Source organism: Cyprinus carpio, chromosome B5 (assembly GCF_018340385.1).
Source record: "Cyprinus carpio isolate SPL01 chromosome B5, ASM1834038v1, whole genome shotgun sequence".
Lineage (NCBI taxonomy): Eukaryota > Metazoa > Chordata > Actinopteri > Cypriniformes > Cyprinidae > Cyprinus > Cyprinus carpio.
This window is the reverse complement of record NC_056601.1, coordinates 11,392,226-11,409,719: the sequence shown is the minus strand read 5'-3', so window position 1 is coordinate 11,409,719 and position 17,494 is coordinate 11,392,226. Positions and strand designations below refer to the sequence as shown.

Genomic DNA, 17,494 nt, shown 5'->3' with positions numbered 1-17,494 from the left:
TACTAAGCTAAAGATAATGAATCCACTATAATAAATCCCTCTGAAAGAAATCTGGCTCTGATAATGGCTCCTTCACGGGAAGGAAACAGTGAGATTGCTGCTTTCCTTTAACTTTCCGCTACCATTGATTGGATGGATATAAATACCCATATGTCCTTAGAATCACCCTTTGCAGGTCAAACACACCATCCAACATGTCTTAAGTGGGAAGATGAAAGCTACAATGAAAAAAAAAAAAAAAAAAACCTGACAACAAAACATTTTATGACATCTATAAGAAATGACTTTTCATATTGTCTCTTTGCTAACTGGCATTACTTAAAGCAGATTGTTAACATCAGTAGTTGCCAGTAGTTGCCTGAGGCAGTCTGTTAACCTCTCCCAGCAGACACTGGGCACTTTATTTAAAGACTAAACACAACTTCAAAGTGACTCTTGCTCAAAATATGTTTACATGACATTCATACGTAATAGCTTTTAATCTGTAGAAGACTGCTAAACTGTAAACTAAACTGAAAAATGTAAAAATTGCTTCATTTAGTCAGTTAGGCACGTGACAAACTTACGGCTTTTCAGATGAAAAGTATTCATGACCTAAAATTTCGAAACGTCATAAAATTACAAATACAAATTGTTCATGTATGATTAATTTCATAAGGTAAATTTGAATTCAAAACAAAGCATGGTCTTTTGACAAGAAAGCATTTGTCAAGAAAATGTGCATTTTAATGTAGATCTAAAATACAAGATACACAGGTAAGGAAAAAAGAGAAAAGGATGGTACTTTAAAAAAGAATGAAGGAGAGAGAAGCTCAATTTTGTCCTCTTTAAAAGAAGGAGTGTGTGCGGGGATGGGCAGTAGTAAATAATGTCTGACCAGGCAGACAGCAGCAGATAAAGTGCCTTTATCTGGACAGAGGAATTCTTGTGTTTGAACACACACTATACATGTTCCCACAATGTCACACACACTCCTACCTGTCACTCAGAATGATTGATGTGTACTCCAGCAGTCCCAGGCCTTTGATAGGGAGGGGAAGAGGCGGGGCAGTGGGAGGGGGGCCGGCTCAATCGGTGACATCTGTCCCGTACTTCTGAGGAACAAGAGAAAAACACACATGAACAGTCCGAATTTTACACATTCGGTTTCTTCCTAAAACAGTTGTTTGGAGAGTAGCTTATGTTAAGAATGTGTAAATGTGGCTTGGGACCTTCTTCGTTGGGTACACACACATCTCACTGGCAAAATTACACCAACAAAGCAGTTCACTTTGAAAAGGCGAACTACTTTTTTCACCCTTTCTCACAAAAAAACATACGCTCACACACGCATCTAAATCCACAGCTGAGAGGCAGTTCAGCTCCATTTACTTACACACTGTGCCACTTAGACACGCTTTACTGCACCCACTAATGAACACATACAGGCTCACACACACACACACACACACACACACACACACACCACCACGAACAGAGTGGGGTTAATGAACGACAGGGTCCTTTGCTTGCTTGGCACCTTTAGGCTTGTGAACATAATTGGCTTGTATTGTATTTCAGTCTCGTTAGAACAGAAATCTCAGCCACAAAATGATTTAAGCGCACTCACAAAATTCAGACCAGATTCTTGAAAATTGTGTTTTACAGAAATTTAATTTCACACAATTCTCGGACACAGTTTTATGGGTCTGTATCCATATCTATGTAGTCAGAGAGTCTAGATTTCTAAAAAAGGTTTAGTGTATTTCTGTATGTTTCATGTTTAAATTTTCAATATTATTTCAGACATTAGAAAACATGGCTTTGCTGAAAAGGAGATACAGGGTTTATTTTTATCCTTACCAAATCTTTCGGTAAGCGGTGTACTTTCAAAACACGACTGTGCATGCAAACGTTGAGTGAGTGATGTTAGTCCATTCCTATGGATATGGGAGTTTTGTTCACTGTCATTTTGTATCGTTATGTGCACGCACACACAAAAAAACATTTGAGGAGTTCACGGCACGGTGTGGTGGGGTCAAAATTGAATGACAGGTGCTAAAGAAACAGGACAGTCGTTAGAGCTCAAGTTACAGAAGACACACACATGATCATTTGTACAGACATGCACTCAAAATCATACACTCATTAAAACATACAGGTGCATCTCAATAAATTAGAATGTCATGGAAAAGTTCATTTATTTCAGTAATTCAACTCAGATTGTGAAACTCGTGTATTAAATAAATTCAATGCACACAGACTGAAGTAGTTTAAGTCTTTTGTTAGGTTTCCTGAGCCTTCAAAATGGTCTCTCAGTTTGGTTCACTAGGTTACACAATCATGGGGAAGACTGCTGATCTGACAGTTGCCCAGAAGACAATCATTGACACACTTCACAAGGAGGGTAAGCCACAAACATTCATTGCCAAAGAAGCTGGCTGTTCACAGAGTGCTGTATCATGACTGTATCATGATGCATGACCAACCGAGAGAACCGCAGCCTTATGAGGATTGTCAAGCAAAATCAATTCACAAGGAATGGACTGAGACTGGGGTCAAGGAATCAAGAGCCACCACACACAGATCTGTCAAGGAATTTGGCTACAGTTGTCGTATTCCTCTTGTTAAGCCACTCCTGAACCACAGACAACATCAGAGGTATCTTGCCTGGGCTAAGGAGAAGAAGAACTGGACTGTTGCCCAGTGGTCCAAAGTCCTCTTTTCAGATGAGAGCAAGTTTTGTATTTCATTTGGAAACCAAGGCCCTAGAGTCTGGAGGAAGGGTGGAGAAGCTCATAGCCCAAGTTGCTTGAAGTCCAGTGTTTCCACAGTCTGTGATGATTTGGGGTGCAATGTCATCTGCTGGTGTTGGTCCATTGTGTTTTTTGAAAAGCGAAGTCACTGCACCTGTTTATCAAGAAATTTTAGAGCACTTCATTCTTCCTTCTGCTGACCAGCTTTTTGAAGATGCTGATTTCATTTTCCAGCAGGATTTGGCACCTGCCCACACTGCCAAAAGCACCAAAAGTTGGTTAAATGACCATGGTGTTAGTGTGCTTGACTGGCCAGCAAACTCACCAGACCTGAACCTCGTAGGGAATCTATGGGATACTGTCAAGAGGAAAATGAGAAACAAGAGACCAAAAAATGCAGATGAGCTGAAGGTCACTGTCAAAGAAACCTGGGCTTCCATACCACCTCAGCAGTGCCACAAACTGATCACCTCCACGCCATTAAAGCAGTAATTAAAGCAAAAGGAGCCCCTATTAAGTATTGAGTACAAGTACAGTTAATGAAAATACTTTCCAGAAGGCCAACAATTCACCAAAACTTTTTTTTTTTAATTGTTCTTATAAAGTATTCTAATTTGTTGATAGTGAATTGGTGGTTTTTTGTTAAATGTGAGAACCAAATGCTTAAACTACTTCAGTCTGTGTGCATTGAATTTATTTAATACAAGAGTTTCACAATTTGAGTTGAATTACTGAAATAAATGAACTTTTCCACAACATTCTAATTTATTGAGATGCACCTGTATACACGAACACACACGTGCACACCAAAAGATATTCTTTTACACATGCTGTGAAATTGTCTCTAGTGAAAGCATTGCGTAGCACACAGATAAAACATCACAGTTATCTGTGATGTAAAAAGAGAGGGTGATGTAATTCACAAAACTCCCCTCAAAACAGCCATTCACAATCACATCAAATACTTTTATGATAATATCTTATCTATCACAGACTTTAGCTGCAGGCAACAGCACAGAAACAGAACAGAGAGAGAAAAAGAATGATATGACGGACATCTCAGGCCCGTTTACACTAGTGCGTTTTCGTTTTAAAATGCATAACTTTTGCTACGGTTACACCTATCGTTTACACTACTCTGGCGTTTTCGACCCTCGAAAACGGAGACTTTTGAAAATGCTGCAGACCCCGTTTTAGTTTGAAAACTCCAGGGTTGTGTTTCAGTGTAAACGGACCAAAATGGAGGCTTTTGAAAACGATGGCGTGGCTGCCGACATTCGCTCTGCGTACCCTTATGAAAAAGAAGTTTATTCAAGTGTGCTATTAGTATACTTCTTTTAAACTAAAAACAGGAAAGTATGCTTTTAGTTAACTTTTTATGTACTTCTTAGAAATGGGCTCTATGTACTCCTCAGAAATATACTTAATATGGCATTTAAATATAGTTGACTATACTTACAAAAAGTATAAATATATTTGAGCTACTGTATATTTGTGCTCCTAGAATCCGTGTTTACTTTATATACGGTAGAGGGTGCTAGTACACATCTTCTGCACAGAAATTCCAAAAAAAAAAAAAAGTGAATAAGAAAAAAAGAAACAACAGATACTAACACATGTAATCTAACACGATCATCTGACATGAAACAGCATCAAAACTGTAACATTATGGAATAAAATGTTGACTGATGAAGAGGTAATGATGACTGTCAAACTTTGGGGTGTTGATCGAAACAAAACATCTATGTTTTGATTATCATTCTGAATCCAATTCATAGTCTTTTTTCAGCTTTTTGTTCAAAATGTTATTTCTTTATTTTTTTTATGAAACACCCACATTAAAGTGTTTTAAAAAAGAATACATGAAGCTAGAATAAAATGTTTTTGATTACAAGCAGATACCCCGTTCTTTCTTTGGATGTTTTGTATGTCCAGATATTCATATAACAAAATATATACAAATTAAAATCTAAATAGGGACATAGTAGTATACTTAAAGTATAATGTAAAGTTCACTTAAAGAAAACTTATGAGTATACCTGCAGTATAAATCTACTAAACTAGTAGTTTACTGAGACTTCAAAGTGTACAAAGTATTTAATTAGTAAACTGTCAGTATACCTATAAGTTCACTTTTAGTATAATTGCAGTACAAACTAGAGGTAAACTAATTGTGTACTCAAAGTTTGCTACTGTTATACTTAAAGTATACTTAAAAGTATATTTTATACACTAGAAAGTGGGCTAATTTAGTCCCAATGAATATTGAAACAGTACACTTACAAGTATACTACTAGAACACTGATATTTGTATACTTGCTACATAAAGTATACTTAAAAATATACTTGAACTTTACTTAAGCATACTTAATAAAATAAACTTGAAGTATACTACTTTTTGGTAAGGGTATCCTTGTCGACTGTGTAAACAATAACATTATGCGCATTGTTGTACCCATAGATGTATACATAGATTCCCCATTCAATCGCTCCAAGCACGTAGACGCGTTTGCGATGTAAATAATAGGGAATCTACCTATTCATATCTATGGCTGTACCTGAAAAACGGGGCCTTAGTGCCAACGTATTGGGCTGTATACAACCAGATAACTCACATACACAGTTACAGCATAATTACATCAGACGTCTAAGCTAATATCTGCTTGCTGATGTGTGACCATCTTTAAAACCAGTACAAACTGACACAGACTAGATTTTCCTACATTTTTCTCCTTACAAAAAGCAAGAGATACAAAAATCTAGAGAGAGACAGAGACAGAGAGATATATTAAATTACAAAGGAATGCTGGATAATTGTGTGTTGAGAGCAGTGTTCAGCTTTCTGGCCTCTGTGAGTGTGTGTGTGTGTATTCATTTGTTGATTCAGGAACAGTGCAGCCAGTCTGTTGTGGTTTGAGCAGCTATAAAACTAATAGATTTATAATGATCAGTGAAGAGCATTTCATCATGCACTCTCATTAAGCATGAAACACGTGTTCATCTATCTTATTCTTGCATTTCTCTTGATAGAAAAGTAGATATATGTGGAAATAGTTAAGTAAACAAAGCTTTTACATTATATTTGAGTATAAAAGTATATGCTTTGTAGCATAACGACTGCTAGTACAGTTTTAATGTTAAAATGTACATTTAAAATAACAATGGGGGTTGTGTGCAACAAACTTTTGTAGTCTGTATAACAGGTTATTTGCTTCCATTTCAGGTTTTTTATTTTGAATGTGCTTCACTAAAAATAGAGCTGTTTTACTCAAGATGCCTTCAAAGGAGATATCAAAGATGATCATAACCAGTGTCCATCAAACTTGCAGATTGATATCTAAAGCTGTTTACACTCTCTCCTACAAAGTGGATTCAATGAGACTTATTTTCTGGTGTGGTCAGGTGCCATTTGACAAATAACCCACTATAGAATATTTATTAAAAAGCATATATATTTCATTTTGCAGTTTGCAATTTAGTCAAGTCTAAGTCTAAACTATTTTTACTGTATATTTTTTTTAACTTTACCATATTAAATTGGCACTGCTTTTGTACCACTCATACGGAAACTATAATGTTACTGTTAATGTAATTCAATCAGATTCAATCCCTTAACCTTTCTCTTATTTATCTTATGATATTTTTTTTTCCTCTGTGTAAATATTTGAATGGCATTAATATAGCCTAAAACATCCCCTTATATGCCAAAACTTGATCTTGACAGATTTCTTTGCCGACAGCATTTCAAAAGAAACCACAAATAAAGCAAATTATGCTAAAACTGAGGAAGGAATGACTGGAAGGTATGTGTGTAAGTTTAGCCATGACACAATGCAACAAAAATCTTCCTGTTGAGATGTAAAACAACTACCCAGCCGGCTCCGTGTCTAAACTGAATGCAGATCAGTGGTTAAAAGCAACCTGCACACCGAGGTTAAAGGTTATTGATCTGGGATTGATTGGAATCCTGTCACGTTTAAATGGAGTATGTAAGTGCAGCGTGGGGTCCATTAGAAATACATTATTTAAGAGTCAGGAAAGATGATCAAACCTGAGACACAGACACTAGTACAATGACATGAAATCAATACTGGATCCATTTGACGAACATAATGGGTTTCTTAAACAATCATTAAAGGCACTTAACACGACTTTTATTTAGTACTTGATACATGCGAGCACACGCATGCACACCGATGCACACACATTTTTCTTTTTCTCCAACCTGTTGTATAGGAACAAAGGTAGTAATGTGTGTGTGTGAGCACCACCAGAGTGGAAATGAGGATCCGTCACAGTCGCCACCACAATTTCACGCCAAGTTTACCGGTTCAGACACGCACGCACACACTCACGCACACACTTATTCACCCATAGTGACACACAGAAGTTTTCTGAGCCCATTGCTAACCGTGACAACCAGATCATCTGCCTATGGCTGCGTTCCCAGATAGACTTATAGAGGACTGGCACACCGCATACAGTCCATGTGTGCATGTAGGTGGCTAGTTTTGCTTGTATACAAGTGATTTTTTTAACTGGGCTGTATGTGCATGTGTAGGTGTGTGCCTCTTTTTGGTCCAAGCAAATGTTTTTGTTGTAATACTGTGCTCTCAGTGTGCTGAGCTGGGCCTATTGGGGGGCTTTCTGGGTGGGGCAGTGTTGGATTGTCATTCATGATTCCCTACTGACTGAGTGTGGGAGAGAGAGAATAAGAGAGAGAAGTGTGTGTGCTGGAGCGGGGGGTGTGTGTGAAATTGGTCTATTATGTGCTTGAATATTCCATCAACACCCTCCTGAGTTCCTCCATTACAATCATTCCACCTCCTAATCACACACACACACACACACTCACCTTCTTGGGTGGAACTATTCCAAAACATTGTTAAGATAATCTACTGTATTTTGGACCAAAACCAAATCCAACATTACACAATGTAAGGCCTTCGCCCACACATACGTGCACAAACATATGCACCTTAAATGCATGCAGACATAAATGCTACCTTAGCTTATCCAACAATGATGACAATTAATAATACTAGGCACAAATAAGAAGGAAATGGAAGAGTTCATTAGGGCAGAGACATGTTAAGCCACCATCACCACCCAGTCGACTTTAATCTAAGCTTTGGGCTGCCTGGTAACAAATGTTCAGACATTAACACTAAAGCATGTGTGAACAGGAAAACAGGGTGTATATAGATTATGTATGTGCGATCTAAATGATCATGAAATATTAAATGAATTGAAAAATAAACAATATTTAACTATATTAAAAAGTTATTTCAAATTTCATATTTATATTCAGGAAGGATGCACTGATCAAAAGTGAGACTTTTATAATATTACAATATATTTCTATTTCAAATAAATGCTATTCTTCTGAATTATCTATTGACCAATCCTGAAAAAATGTGACAGCCTATTAAAATTATTTCTTTAGACTCGAGTAGTGACTGCTAAAAAAATCAGCTTTGCCATCACATGAATACATTACATTTGAAAATGTATTAAAACAGAAAACAGTTTTTTTAAATGACAAAAATACTAAACAATATTATGGATTTTACTGTATTTTTTGAGCAATAAAAAAATACATTTAAAAAGATAAACGGTGAACATAAAAGACTTCTTCAAAAAACATTAAAAAATCTTACCGACCCCATATACTTTTGAAATGTAGTGAATTTATATGTATGCATGTGCATGCTTTTTATGAACTTTTATGCAAAGTTCAAAGTGTTAGAGGGTCTGTGTGGTTGTGCGTGCTTTTGGTTTATTAGTAACTGTGTGTAGACCGCAGTATGGACATATTAGTGAATAGCTGCTGACAAATGCACTCCGGTAATTTCTCCTTGGGTGTGTGTGTGGTTTTGCTCTCTTCGAGCTTGTTGCAACGAATATTTTCAGTTCAGGCTCGAGGTCCTAAAAACGTCAGTTTGTCTCAGATACAGAAAGAGCAGATTAAAGAAAAGAAGAGAGGAAAAAGAGGGTGTATGACTGGCTGAAAAGTCTTAACACTCAGACTAAGGTGGAGGTACTATATTTAGCTCTGAGTTCTGGTGAAATAAAAGGTCAGATATTTGTATGTATGCAAAAGGACATGTAAACATTACACACAAAATTGCAGAAAGAATCACACAGAAAACACCAAAATGAGCCTCTGATAACTAAAAGTGATCTATCTTAGAACACAAACTGCTCTTTCTTCAAGAGCTGATGACGTTCAGCCTTAAACAGATCACATGACTGCATATATATCATTTCTAAATGTGTGGCTGGCCTTTCAGACCTGATCTAAATGTGGGTAATGAATAAACTGACATTTCATACACACAAGAGCTCAAAGAGTAAAAGCTACACCACACTTATGTTATCTAAACACATGCTGGAGGACTAACCCTTCTCAAAGACATATGGCTCTCTGAAGAACCACACACACACACACACACACACACACAGAGATTGGTTTAGTAGATTGACAGGGCACCATATGTCACTCAGAATCACATCTTACTTGGGGAGGAAGACACAAATCCGTCATAGACCTTACAGACAGATTTGCCATCAGTCATGGGCAACTGAAATGATTAATATATGAAATAGATTCATTTTGATTCAAGTCATATTTTGATATGCGTCACCGTTTGTTATATGGCATATTGTAGTAGTTTTGCACTAAAACAACAAAAAATAAAAGCTAAATAAAAGCTAAAATCAACCATTTACAGTTTGAATTGTTCAAATTATTTTTTTTAAAGCCGATAGGGGGCGGTATTGACTACTGAAAGGATTAGCGTTATCTTTGTTTGACCATCAAATATCATTAGTGTCACTCTCTTGGATGTCTTTGGGATAATGATCCTAAATCTGTTATTAAACGATTTTACGGTGAAGACCTGTGTTTTCAGCTGTAAGCCGTGATGTGTTGTGAATACAAAACATACTTACGTATTCAAGTGACTCCAGGAAATGATAAACTAACTGAGAAGGGAAACGAAAATACCACATTAGAGATAAACGTACGGAGTAACCATAGTAACAAGTAGTCAACTTTGCTACAAGTTGTCTAAGAAAAATATTAATTTGCGGCACATTTGTCAGCAAAAAAAAAACTTAAGACAGTCAGTTTCTTAACGGCAATGTCTTATCTTTATGGAGAAAGACTAGACTCACTCTCCGTCTCTGTAAACACATCAGTCTCGCAGCTGAACTTCTCTGAAACTTGCTGTACAGAGAGGGACACCATGTTGCGACGTTGCCCTAAACGTGCGCTCCGATTGGTCCGTTTCGAATAGGGCGGGGTTTAGCAGCTCGGTGGGAGTGGAGGTGATGGATCGCGAGCCACTGTGCTGTGAACGGTGTGCGGGACTGACTGCGGACGCACCGGATCCACGGTTGAGCACCGAACAACTCCAAACAAGATCCAAGGCTAAAAGACGCGTCATTAACTCGCAGAGGAAGCGCCGAACAGCTGGAGTTTCCCCATCTGTTTATGTCCTTAAGACGAAACTGTGTGCACCTTTCTGCACGCGAGCCAGGAGCGGACAGTAGCTGATATCCCGTCTATCAGTATGCAGTAAAACAATATCAGAGGCAGCAAGACTCCGGAGTTTACTTTTCACGGTTCTTTTTCAAAAGAGAATCCAAATGGAATTGGACAGAGATTTTTGCCAGTCCTGTGACTGACAGTTGGACACTTTGAACATGGATATAGGGCGATAAATTCTGGACAAGAATTGTTGCATATCTAAAGTGCATCTCTATGATCTGGGATCATAAGCGAAAGGAGTCTAATTTTAAATCTGACACATGATCAGGACCGGATTTGTGCACCAACCCGAACCCCAACACGGGATCGATGGTCCTTATACCTGTGTGCATATCTCTTACCCCATATCTAGCGTGATCTGACCTTTTGTGAGGCTACTAGCTCAACTAATAGATGAGTACAATAAAAGAGTCAGGCGCTGCCGTCTACCTAAGTGCAAGGTAGCAGCGATTTTGGTAACAGAGAAACGTTGGCCCAGAAGCCGCCTGTGCAACGTTGTGCGACACCTTTTTTTTCCTCAAGACAACGCTAGAAAATTTGGATTTGGAAGTTGAGCCATGGAGCCCCTCCGCCTGGACGCCTAACCTACTCTGTTGCATGTGGTTCGGTAACCCGGAGTACAGTCGATCGAAAGGATCTTATCTTCTTGCTGGCTTGTCTCTCCGAGAACAGTATAAGATGGCTGGAAGTGACGGCTCGTGGAAATATTACCTCTGGATTCTGACAGCCATGTGCCGATACGCGTTACCCGCAGCCAAATCACTGGAATCTGTCGTGTGGAATTCACAAAATCCCAAGTAAGTGCACGAGCGCGTGTTTTAACCCCCCTAGAAAGAGCATGAATTGTAGTCTACGGTCTCAAATATGTGATTTTTCTAGCTGGACTTGTATTGTTCATAAAAGAGTCCGATCTGCAAATCTCCGCTACTCGTATCACGGCTTGCTCTCCGGTTTGATGACATGAAGCTCTCGTTGAGCTCGAGCCTAAAGTGACCGTGCAAGCGCGCGCTCTCCCGGGGATATAACACACAGCTGTCATACTTCACCGCCGCTTCTCTTCAACTCACAAAATCCCTTGTTGAGGGGGATTCGACAACACTTTTATGCTAGTACAACTTCGTTAAATGTTTATGCGAAAGATCGTACATTTTAAGAATCTCTCGGGTTTCAAGGGATACATCATTTTAACGTGTGGCCTTGACGCGGGCCTATTTCTCCGGTCAATACTTAAAAAAAATAGAAATAGGTAGAACTGCTACTGTTACTCGAAGATTTTTTTTTTTAGCAAGAGCCTCTCTCTCTCTCTCTCTCGGCGTGTGCATCTTTTCTTCTTTTCCCATGAGAGGCTAACTGAGTATCCGCCACCGGCCTACCCCAAATCCCGGCGGCCCGGTGGCTCTTTGCGCCTGAGATATTGATCAAATCAGAGTTGTGTCGAGAGAGTTAATATGTTTTTAAGCGGGGGTTTCCTAGACGCTCATAAAATCTCCCTGATTGCTGCTCATAAAACGTTTAAGGGAGCGTCCAACATGTTTACTTAACCTGAATAATGGCTCGAGACGCCACTGAAGCTTGACTGGACAGAATAATAAAGAAAGCTTATTGTTAAATTTTGCATTCGCAAAAGAATTCATAATGTACTTATTTAACTCAATGTATATCGTAACCAAAAGCTCATTGTCTTGTTAGTTGACGAACATGATGATGTGTCTTGTTTTGCACTTTGTGTGGAATACTGGCTAGGTCTCAAAACCTAATGAGCTGCCTACCCTGACAGCATTTTTTGGGCACCTAGACAGCATTTTGGGAATCATAGACCCGTCTTGGTAGGCAGCTCAAAAGGTTTTGAGTCACAGCTGCTGAGTTATGAGCGTAAACAGGGGAACAGGAATAGTGCACATGTGTTTTTCATCTCCGAGGGAATAGTTTAATTAAGGAGTCTCTCGGTTGGCCTTGTAAAAGATGAGCAAAAACTTGAAAACTTAGCATGTGAGACCCGAAGGTCGACGCGAAAACATAAAATTGTGATTTTAAAACTAAAACCGCATTGTAAATTACAAATGAACATACGTTTATTTTGTTTTTGTTTTGCCATTTGTACTGTTCTCATGCTTAAACTGAGTAAGGAAGGGGAAAAAAGGAGGAAAATAAATAGTTAGCTGTTTAGAGATTGGGAAACACTTTATAACAACTTTAAAATATATATTTCCTATACAGTTAAATGTAGTTAAACATCATTACATTGTATAATGCTTAACATATATTTAGTTAATTTACAGACATTTAGAAATGTTATGCTACATTTATACATCAAATACACTGATATCTTGTAAGCACTGTACAAAGTTTTAAATTACTTTTTAAAGTTACTTTACATTATTATAGTTTTACTAAAATTAATTTAATGCAGCCCCCTAATTCAGACATTTCATATCCATATTTTTTTCCATTTATATCTTTTAATTTTTGCAAGTAAATTTTTTTTTTGTACATGTTGAAATATAACCTATTTTCCTACATGCAAAGCACAAGGGCCCTCAAGATTCAAAGTATGGAAAATTTATGTTTTGAGGGTTTTTATTATTATTATTTTAATTAATATTTTTTAAAATTGTGTGTAGAAGTTAAACCCATAAGAGAGATCTTCGAAATCAGCAACATTTGAGCTTCTCGTCCTGCGAGGAAAAAAAAATCCTATCAGTCGCTGGAGCCCCTCTGTGTGTGGATTGTTTTACTCGTTGAAACAGCTTTGAGCTCCACGGCACAGCAGATGCGCAAACTGGCCTGGTCTGTTTTACCACAGTTGCTGCATGTTGTTTTAAGGACTTAATGTTTATTTACTTACAGACTGCGTTTGTGTGTGTGTGTATGCACCTGTGCATGAGCATGTGTGTGTTGCTCAGTCACAGGTTCAGGGACCCTGACTGAAGATTGAGAGGAAGAAAATTTAAAACAGCGTGTAAAGTTGAGAAAAATAGTTTCAGTTTTTCAATTTGTTAGTGAACATTCTTGAGTTTAATGAGAGGCACGTCCGCATATCTCAATATCATTAAAACAGCGTAATGACTCAATGCACAAGGATGAATTGTTCGTTGAATGCAAAGATTATCCTAAGCACTCTCATAAAGACATATGGGCCTCGGGCAAACACGCTCTTTGCGCTCTATCTCTGCAACGGACATATGGGAGCGTCCACTACCACTAAGTCCAAGCCACCCTTTAAACCTCTTACCAAGCTCTCAGCAGTGAGACCATCATGCACACACTCACACACACAACTCTCTTACCCATAATAATCTCCCATTTGTGTTTTAGGTCAGACTTCTCTCAGACTGAATGTGAATTATAATTGAAGGACTGTAAAATTAGAAAAACTCTGGCTGCGTTCTCCACCCCTCAGCACTCTGATTATATTTATATCAGCAAAACGCAAAGTTTACTGAATGCTAAAGCTACCGCTGCGTTTTCTCTAGAAGAAACATTTGGTGGAACAAGAGCTTCACTGATTTATTCTGTTGACACAATTATGTAAATTTAATTACTTTTAGACACAACTACACATATACGCACTCACGCACAGACTTACTGCTGGTTTCAGATGTATAATTCTGTTCCTATCTGCATGGTTCACAGCTATAATTTGGACTGAGAAAAATGTAAAAGCGACACCCCTCCCCTCCCTTCCTCTGCCTTGAGGGAAGAAAAGAGAAGTGGAGTCTGCTGGGAATGGAAAGAGAGCGACAGACAGAGAGAATAAAGTAGCTAATCACTGGGACAATTATCACATTGAGGCAGAGATTTCAGGTTATATCTTATTCCCTTAATGTGTCACACACTACGCACCCAATCAAACACACACAAACAACAAAATGATGACTCGCTTTACTTCCCACGTACGTCGTCAAATTCTTCTAGTTACAAATTAATATAATTTTACTACATTCAAGTACCTGGCAGCCACTCGCTTCTCAAGAAAACACTCTAGCTGTTTAGAAACAATTTTCTGATGAACGACTGCAAATGAACCACATTTCTTTTGGCTTTTCGGATTTTTTAAGAACAAAGTAAAAGGGAATCCATGATATATGTATGAATGTGCCTGTGTGTTTTGGCTATATTCCAGTGCTAAGGGAGGAGATGAAGAGCTAATTGGAAATCTGTCTCTCATTAGCTCAAAAATGCTACTGAAGTACTTTACTTATGTGTGTGTGTGAGTGTGTATTCAAGCGTACTAGTTTGTTCATTTACCCAAAACTCTCTGGTGCACAATTAGTCTTAATCAGCAACTTCTATGTGCGTATATAACCGTCTAAAGCAGCGGTTAAACATCCAGTTTAGCTAATGAACACTCTTTAAAAATGTAAAAAACTTTTTTATTTTTAAGATATTCTGAAAAAGTGTTATTTTGGACCCCACTGGCAAAACTCTTCAAAATATCATTAATGTTCCACAGATTAAAGAAATTCATACAGCTTGGAAATGAGTTGTAGTAAATAATAAAAGAATGTTCAAGTAAATGGCATTGGATTTTCAAGAAATAAGTACAGAAGTAAAAGAGAATTCCAGAAAAGTATAAAATAAGCCTATTTATGTAGGCCAGACTTAAACCTGCATCCCTCTGAGAGGCTCCAACCTGTTGCAAAAACGAATTTGCCGCCTCTTGAGAATGTAGAAGTTTCCAAAGGCAGTTTTTTGGGTCTGAAGAATCTGATTATGATGACATGAAAAGACATAATGACCTTTGACCTGCTAGGGGATCATGTTGGTCTCAACTGCGATCAAAGTTACAGATTTCTACGGATGCCTGTGTGACTGTTCGGGAGCATTTAGGACATGTTTGGGCATATATTCAGTCATCCACAGCAGTAATAATTATTCTCCGAGTCGTGTTACTTTCAATCATGTGTCCGTGTGCATTTACGAGTGTGTACGCATGAATGTGTGTTTGTGTATGCATGAGTTAGTGTGTGTGTATGTCATGATCAGTGGTGTTATAATAGGAGTTGACAGTGAGGAGATTAACTCTGTCAGAGTTTCAATATGTTGAACAGCAAGAGAGGACTCATGCAGACTCACACACACACACACACACTTCCCTCTGTCTCAGCCGGCATTTCCACAACAGACCTGTTCCTCTCTGAAGTGTGTGTGAAGTGGCTTTTGTTCCAGCGTTGATAGCATTTCACGGTGTTGTGGATGTTTGTCAACTTGTGTGTGTGTGAGTTGCATTCTATAAATGTTATATAATCCTGAGTCTAACTATGTGATGTCTATAAAGCATGTACATTTTAACGGGGATTCAGTTTGCAACTTAAAACCATATTTCTGTAGTCGTTATATAACAAGGAGAGAGAAAGCGAGAGCGGTTGGCATTGAACCTAATTTTATTGTACATCCATATGTGTGTGTGTGTGCATGGCAAGGGCTTCATTAACAACAGTGCTTAAGTAACAAACGCACATTGTCTGTCCCTGACCAAGCATGACCGCTGGGCTCTCACAGCCTCCTCAAACGGCTCTCACACGCACAGACGCGCTCCGAGCCCAGCGCCCAGCGCCCGTGTTGTTTTAAGCACTGTAATGTTTGTAGTTGTAGGGTCTGTTGGAGCACACGACGGAAGAGGAGCAGTGGCAGCTGCTGGGGGGTGCGTTTTCTTAGCTATACTTTGGGGACAAAGTTGTCCCCAGAAGTTAGCTAAATTTTGACAAAACCTCCCTTTGGGGAGGCACCGGATTTCCTCAGAGGTCAAAATCATTCATAAATAAAGTCAATTAAGTTTTTTGGAAAATGTAAAAAAGCTCAAATGTTTCTATTAGGGTTTTGGGTTATGGTTAGTCTGATGTAATTATAATTAGCTTCATTTATAAACAGTAGAAGTCTGTGCCGGAATGTCCACGTTTAGCTAACTAGGTAGACATGTAAACACAGGCTTTTTAGGGGAATTCAGTGACGTCTTCTAAATATTTCAAGGGACAACAGACCCAAAAATACAAATTTTTCATCATTTACTCACCCTTATGTTGTTTACAACCTGACTGACTTTGTTCTGTGCAACATACAATATATTTTGAGAAATGTCTTAGTTTTATTTTCCATACTCTAGAAATCAGTAACTAAACAGTAACTAAAACTGTAACAACAACAAAGATGACAGAATTTTTAGTTTTGGTTGAACTATCCCTTTAAGGTGGTTTCCGTGGGTTCATGAACATACTAAACATTCAGCGCGCTGATATAAATCAGAGTTTCATTGTAATAGCATCTGATAAGATTGCTCTATCATGGTACCACCACAGTAACATTTTTGTAAACAGCCAAAACCTTTTGTAAACAGTCCCGCTATACTTTCTCCTTTGTCCTGTATTCAGCCTGTACCACCAAAATGACACTATTGTGGCATTTCAACTCGGTTCAGAGGATATCATTAGTTTTCTTTACCCAAGGCCTTAACTTCTAGAGTTACAACGAGAATTCAGACCTCATATACTCACTTCACTTCCTTCCAAACTTTTTCTGTCTTCTGTGGTACACAAAATGTTTTTGTATCCCATAATAAAAGCAAACACCTATTTTTACTGTCAGGCTCCAGTAGGGGCAATATAACTAAATAAATATTAAAATTAAAATTTATAAATCCTTTTTATGCATACACTACATTCCAAGTCTTCGAAAGCAATATGATAGCTGTGTGTGAGGAACGGACTGAAATTTAAGTCCGTTTTGGCTGAAAATTCTCCCCTCCATCAGAGCACTTAAATATCTTTTACACAATTAACCATACAAAATTTCCTGCCTGAAGACAAACCAAGTTTTTTGAACTTATCTTTTAAACGAGATTTGAGAACCAATAATTTGTCTTTGTCCCTGACACAAAGCTGTCGCGTAGGAATGTAGCGCATGAGTCAAATGCACTTTTATTATTATTATTATTTTTTTTTTTTGATAAAATGATTGCAGATGTACATTTTTAAGTTTTATATAATAAAAAAATGAATTTAAATATATTTTATATTGTAGTTAAACTCTGTTTTACCTCATTCAAATACATGATTATTCCTAAAGTTTGCTTAGAACGTGACAAGTCACATCTAGGTTGCAGGATAAAATCACTACAGTGCTGTGGTTTAGGGTGGATGCTCGTATGTATCATTATAGTTGGGCCGGATTTCTGTCTCTCTGTAGCAAACTGTTTCCTCTCTCCTTC

General features: G+C 38.0%; 1 protein-coding gene and 1 long non-coding RNA gene across 2 annotated transcripts in view; one reads left to right on the top strand and one right to left on the bottom strand.

Moving 5' to 3' along the window:
- Positions 1-606: 606 nt before the first annotated feature.
- Positions 607-10,045, bottom strand: LOC109058835. Its single transcript, XR_002012501.2, has 3 exons — positions 9,915-10,045; positions 9,690-9,722; positions 607-1,094 (listed from the first exon to the last, which is right to left on the bottom strand). It is a non-coding gene; the product is annotated as an uncharacterized LOC109058835 (long non-coding RNA).
- Positions 10,046-10,091: 46 nt separating this feature from the next.
- The window catches only part of LOC109072182 (ephrin-B1-like), a 33,319-nt gene continuing 25,916 nt past the window's right edge, over positions 10,092-17,494 (top strand). The window contains exon 1 of the mRNA XM_042724289.1: positions 10,092-11,087. Within this exon, the coding sequence (XP_042580223.1) occupies positions 10,888-11,087 (200 nt within the window). The 5' untranslated portion in view covers positions 10,092-10,887. The remainder of the gene's footprint in view (positions 11,088-17,494) is intronic.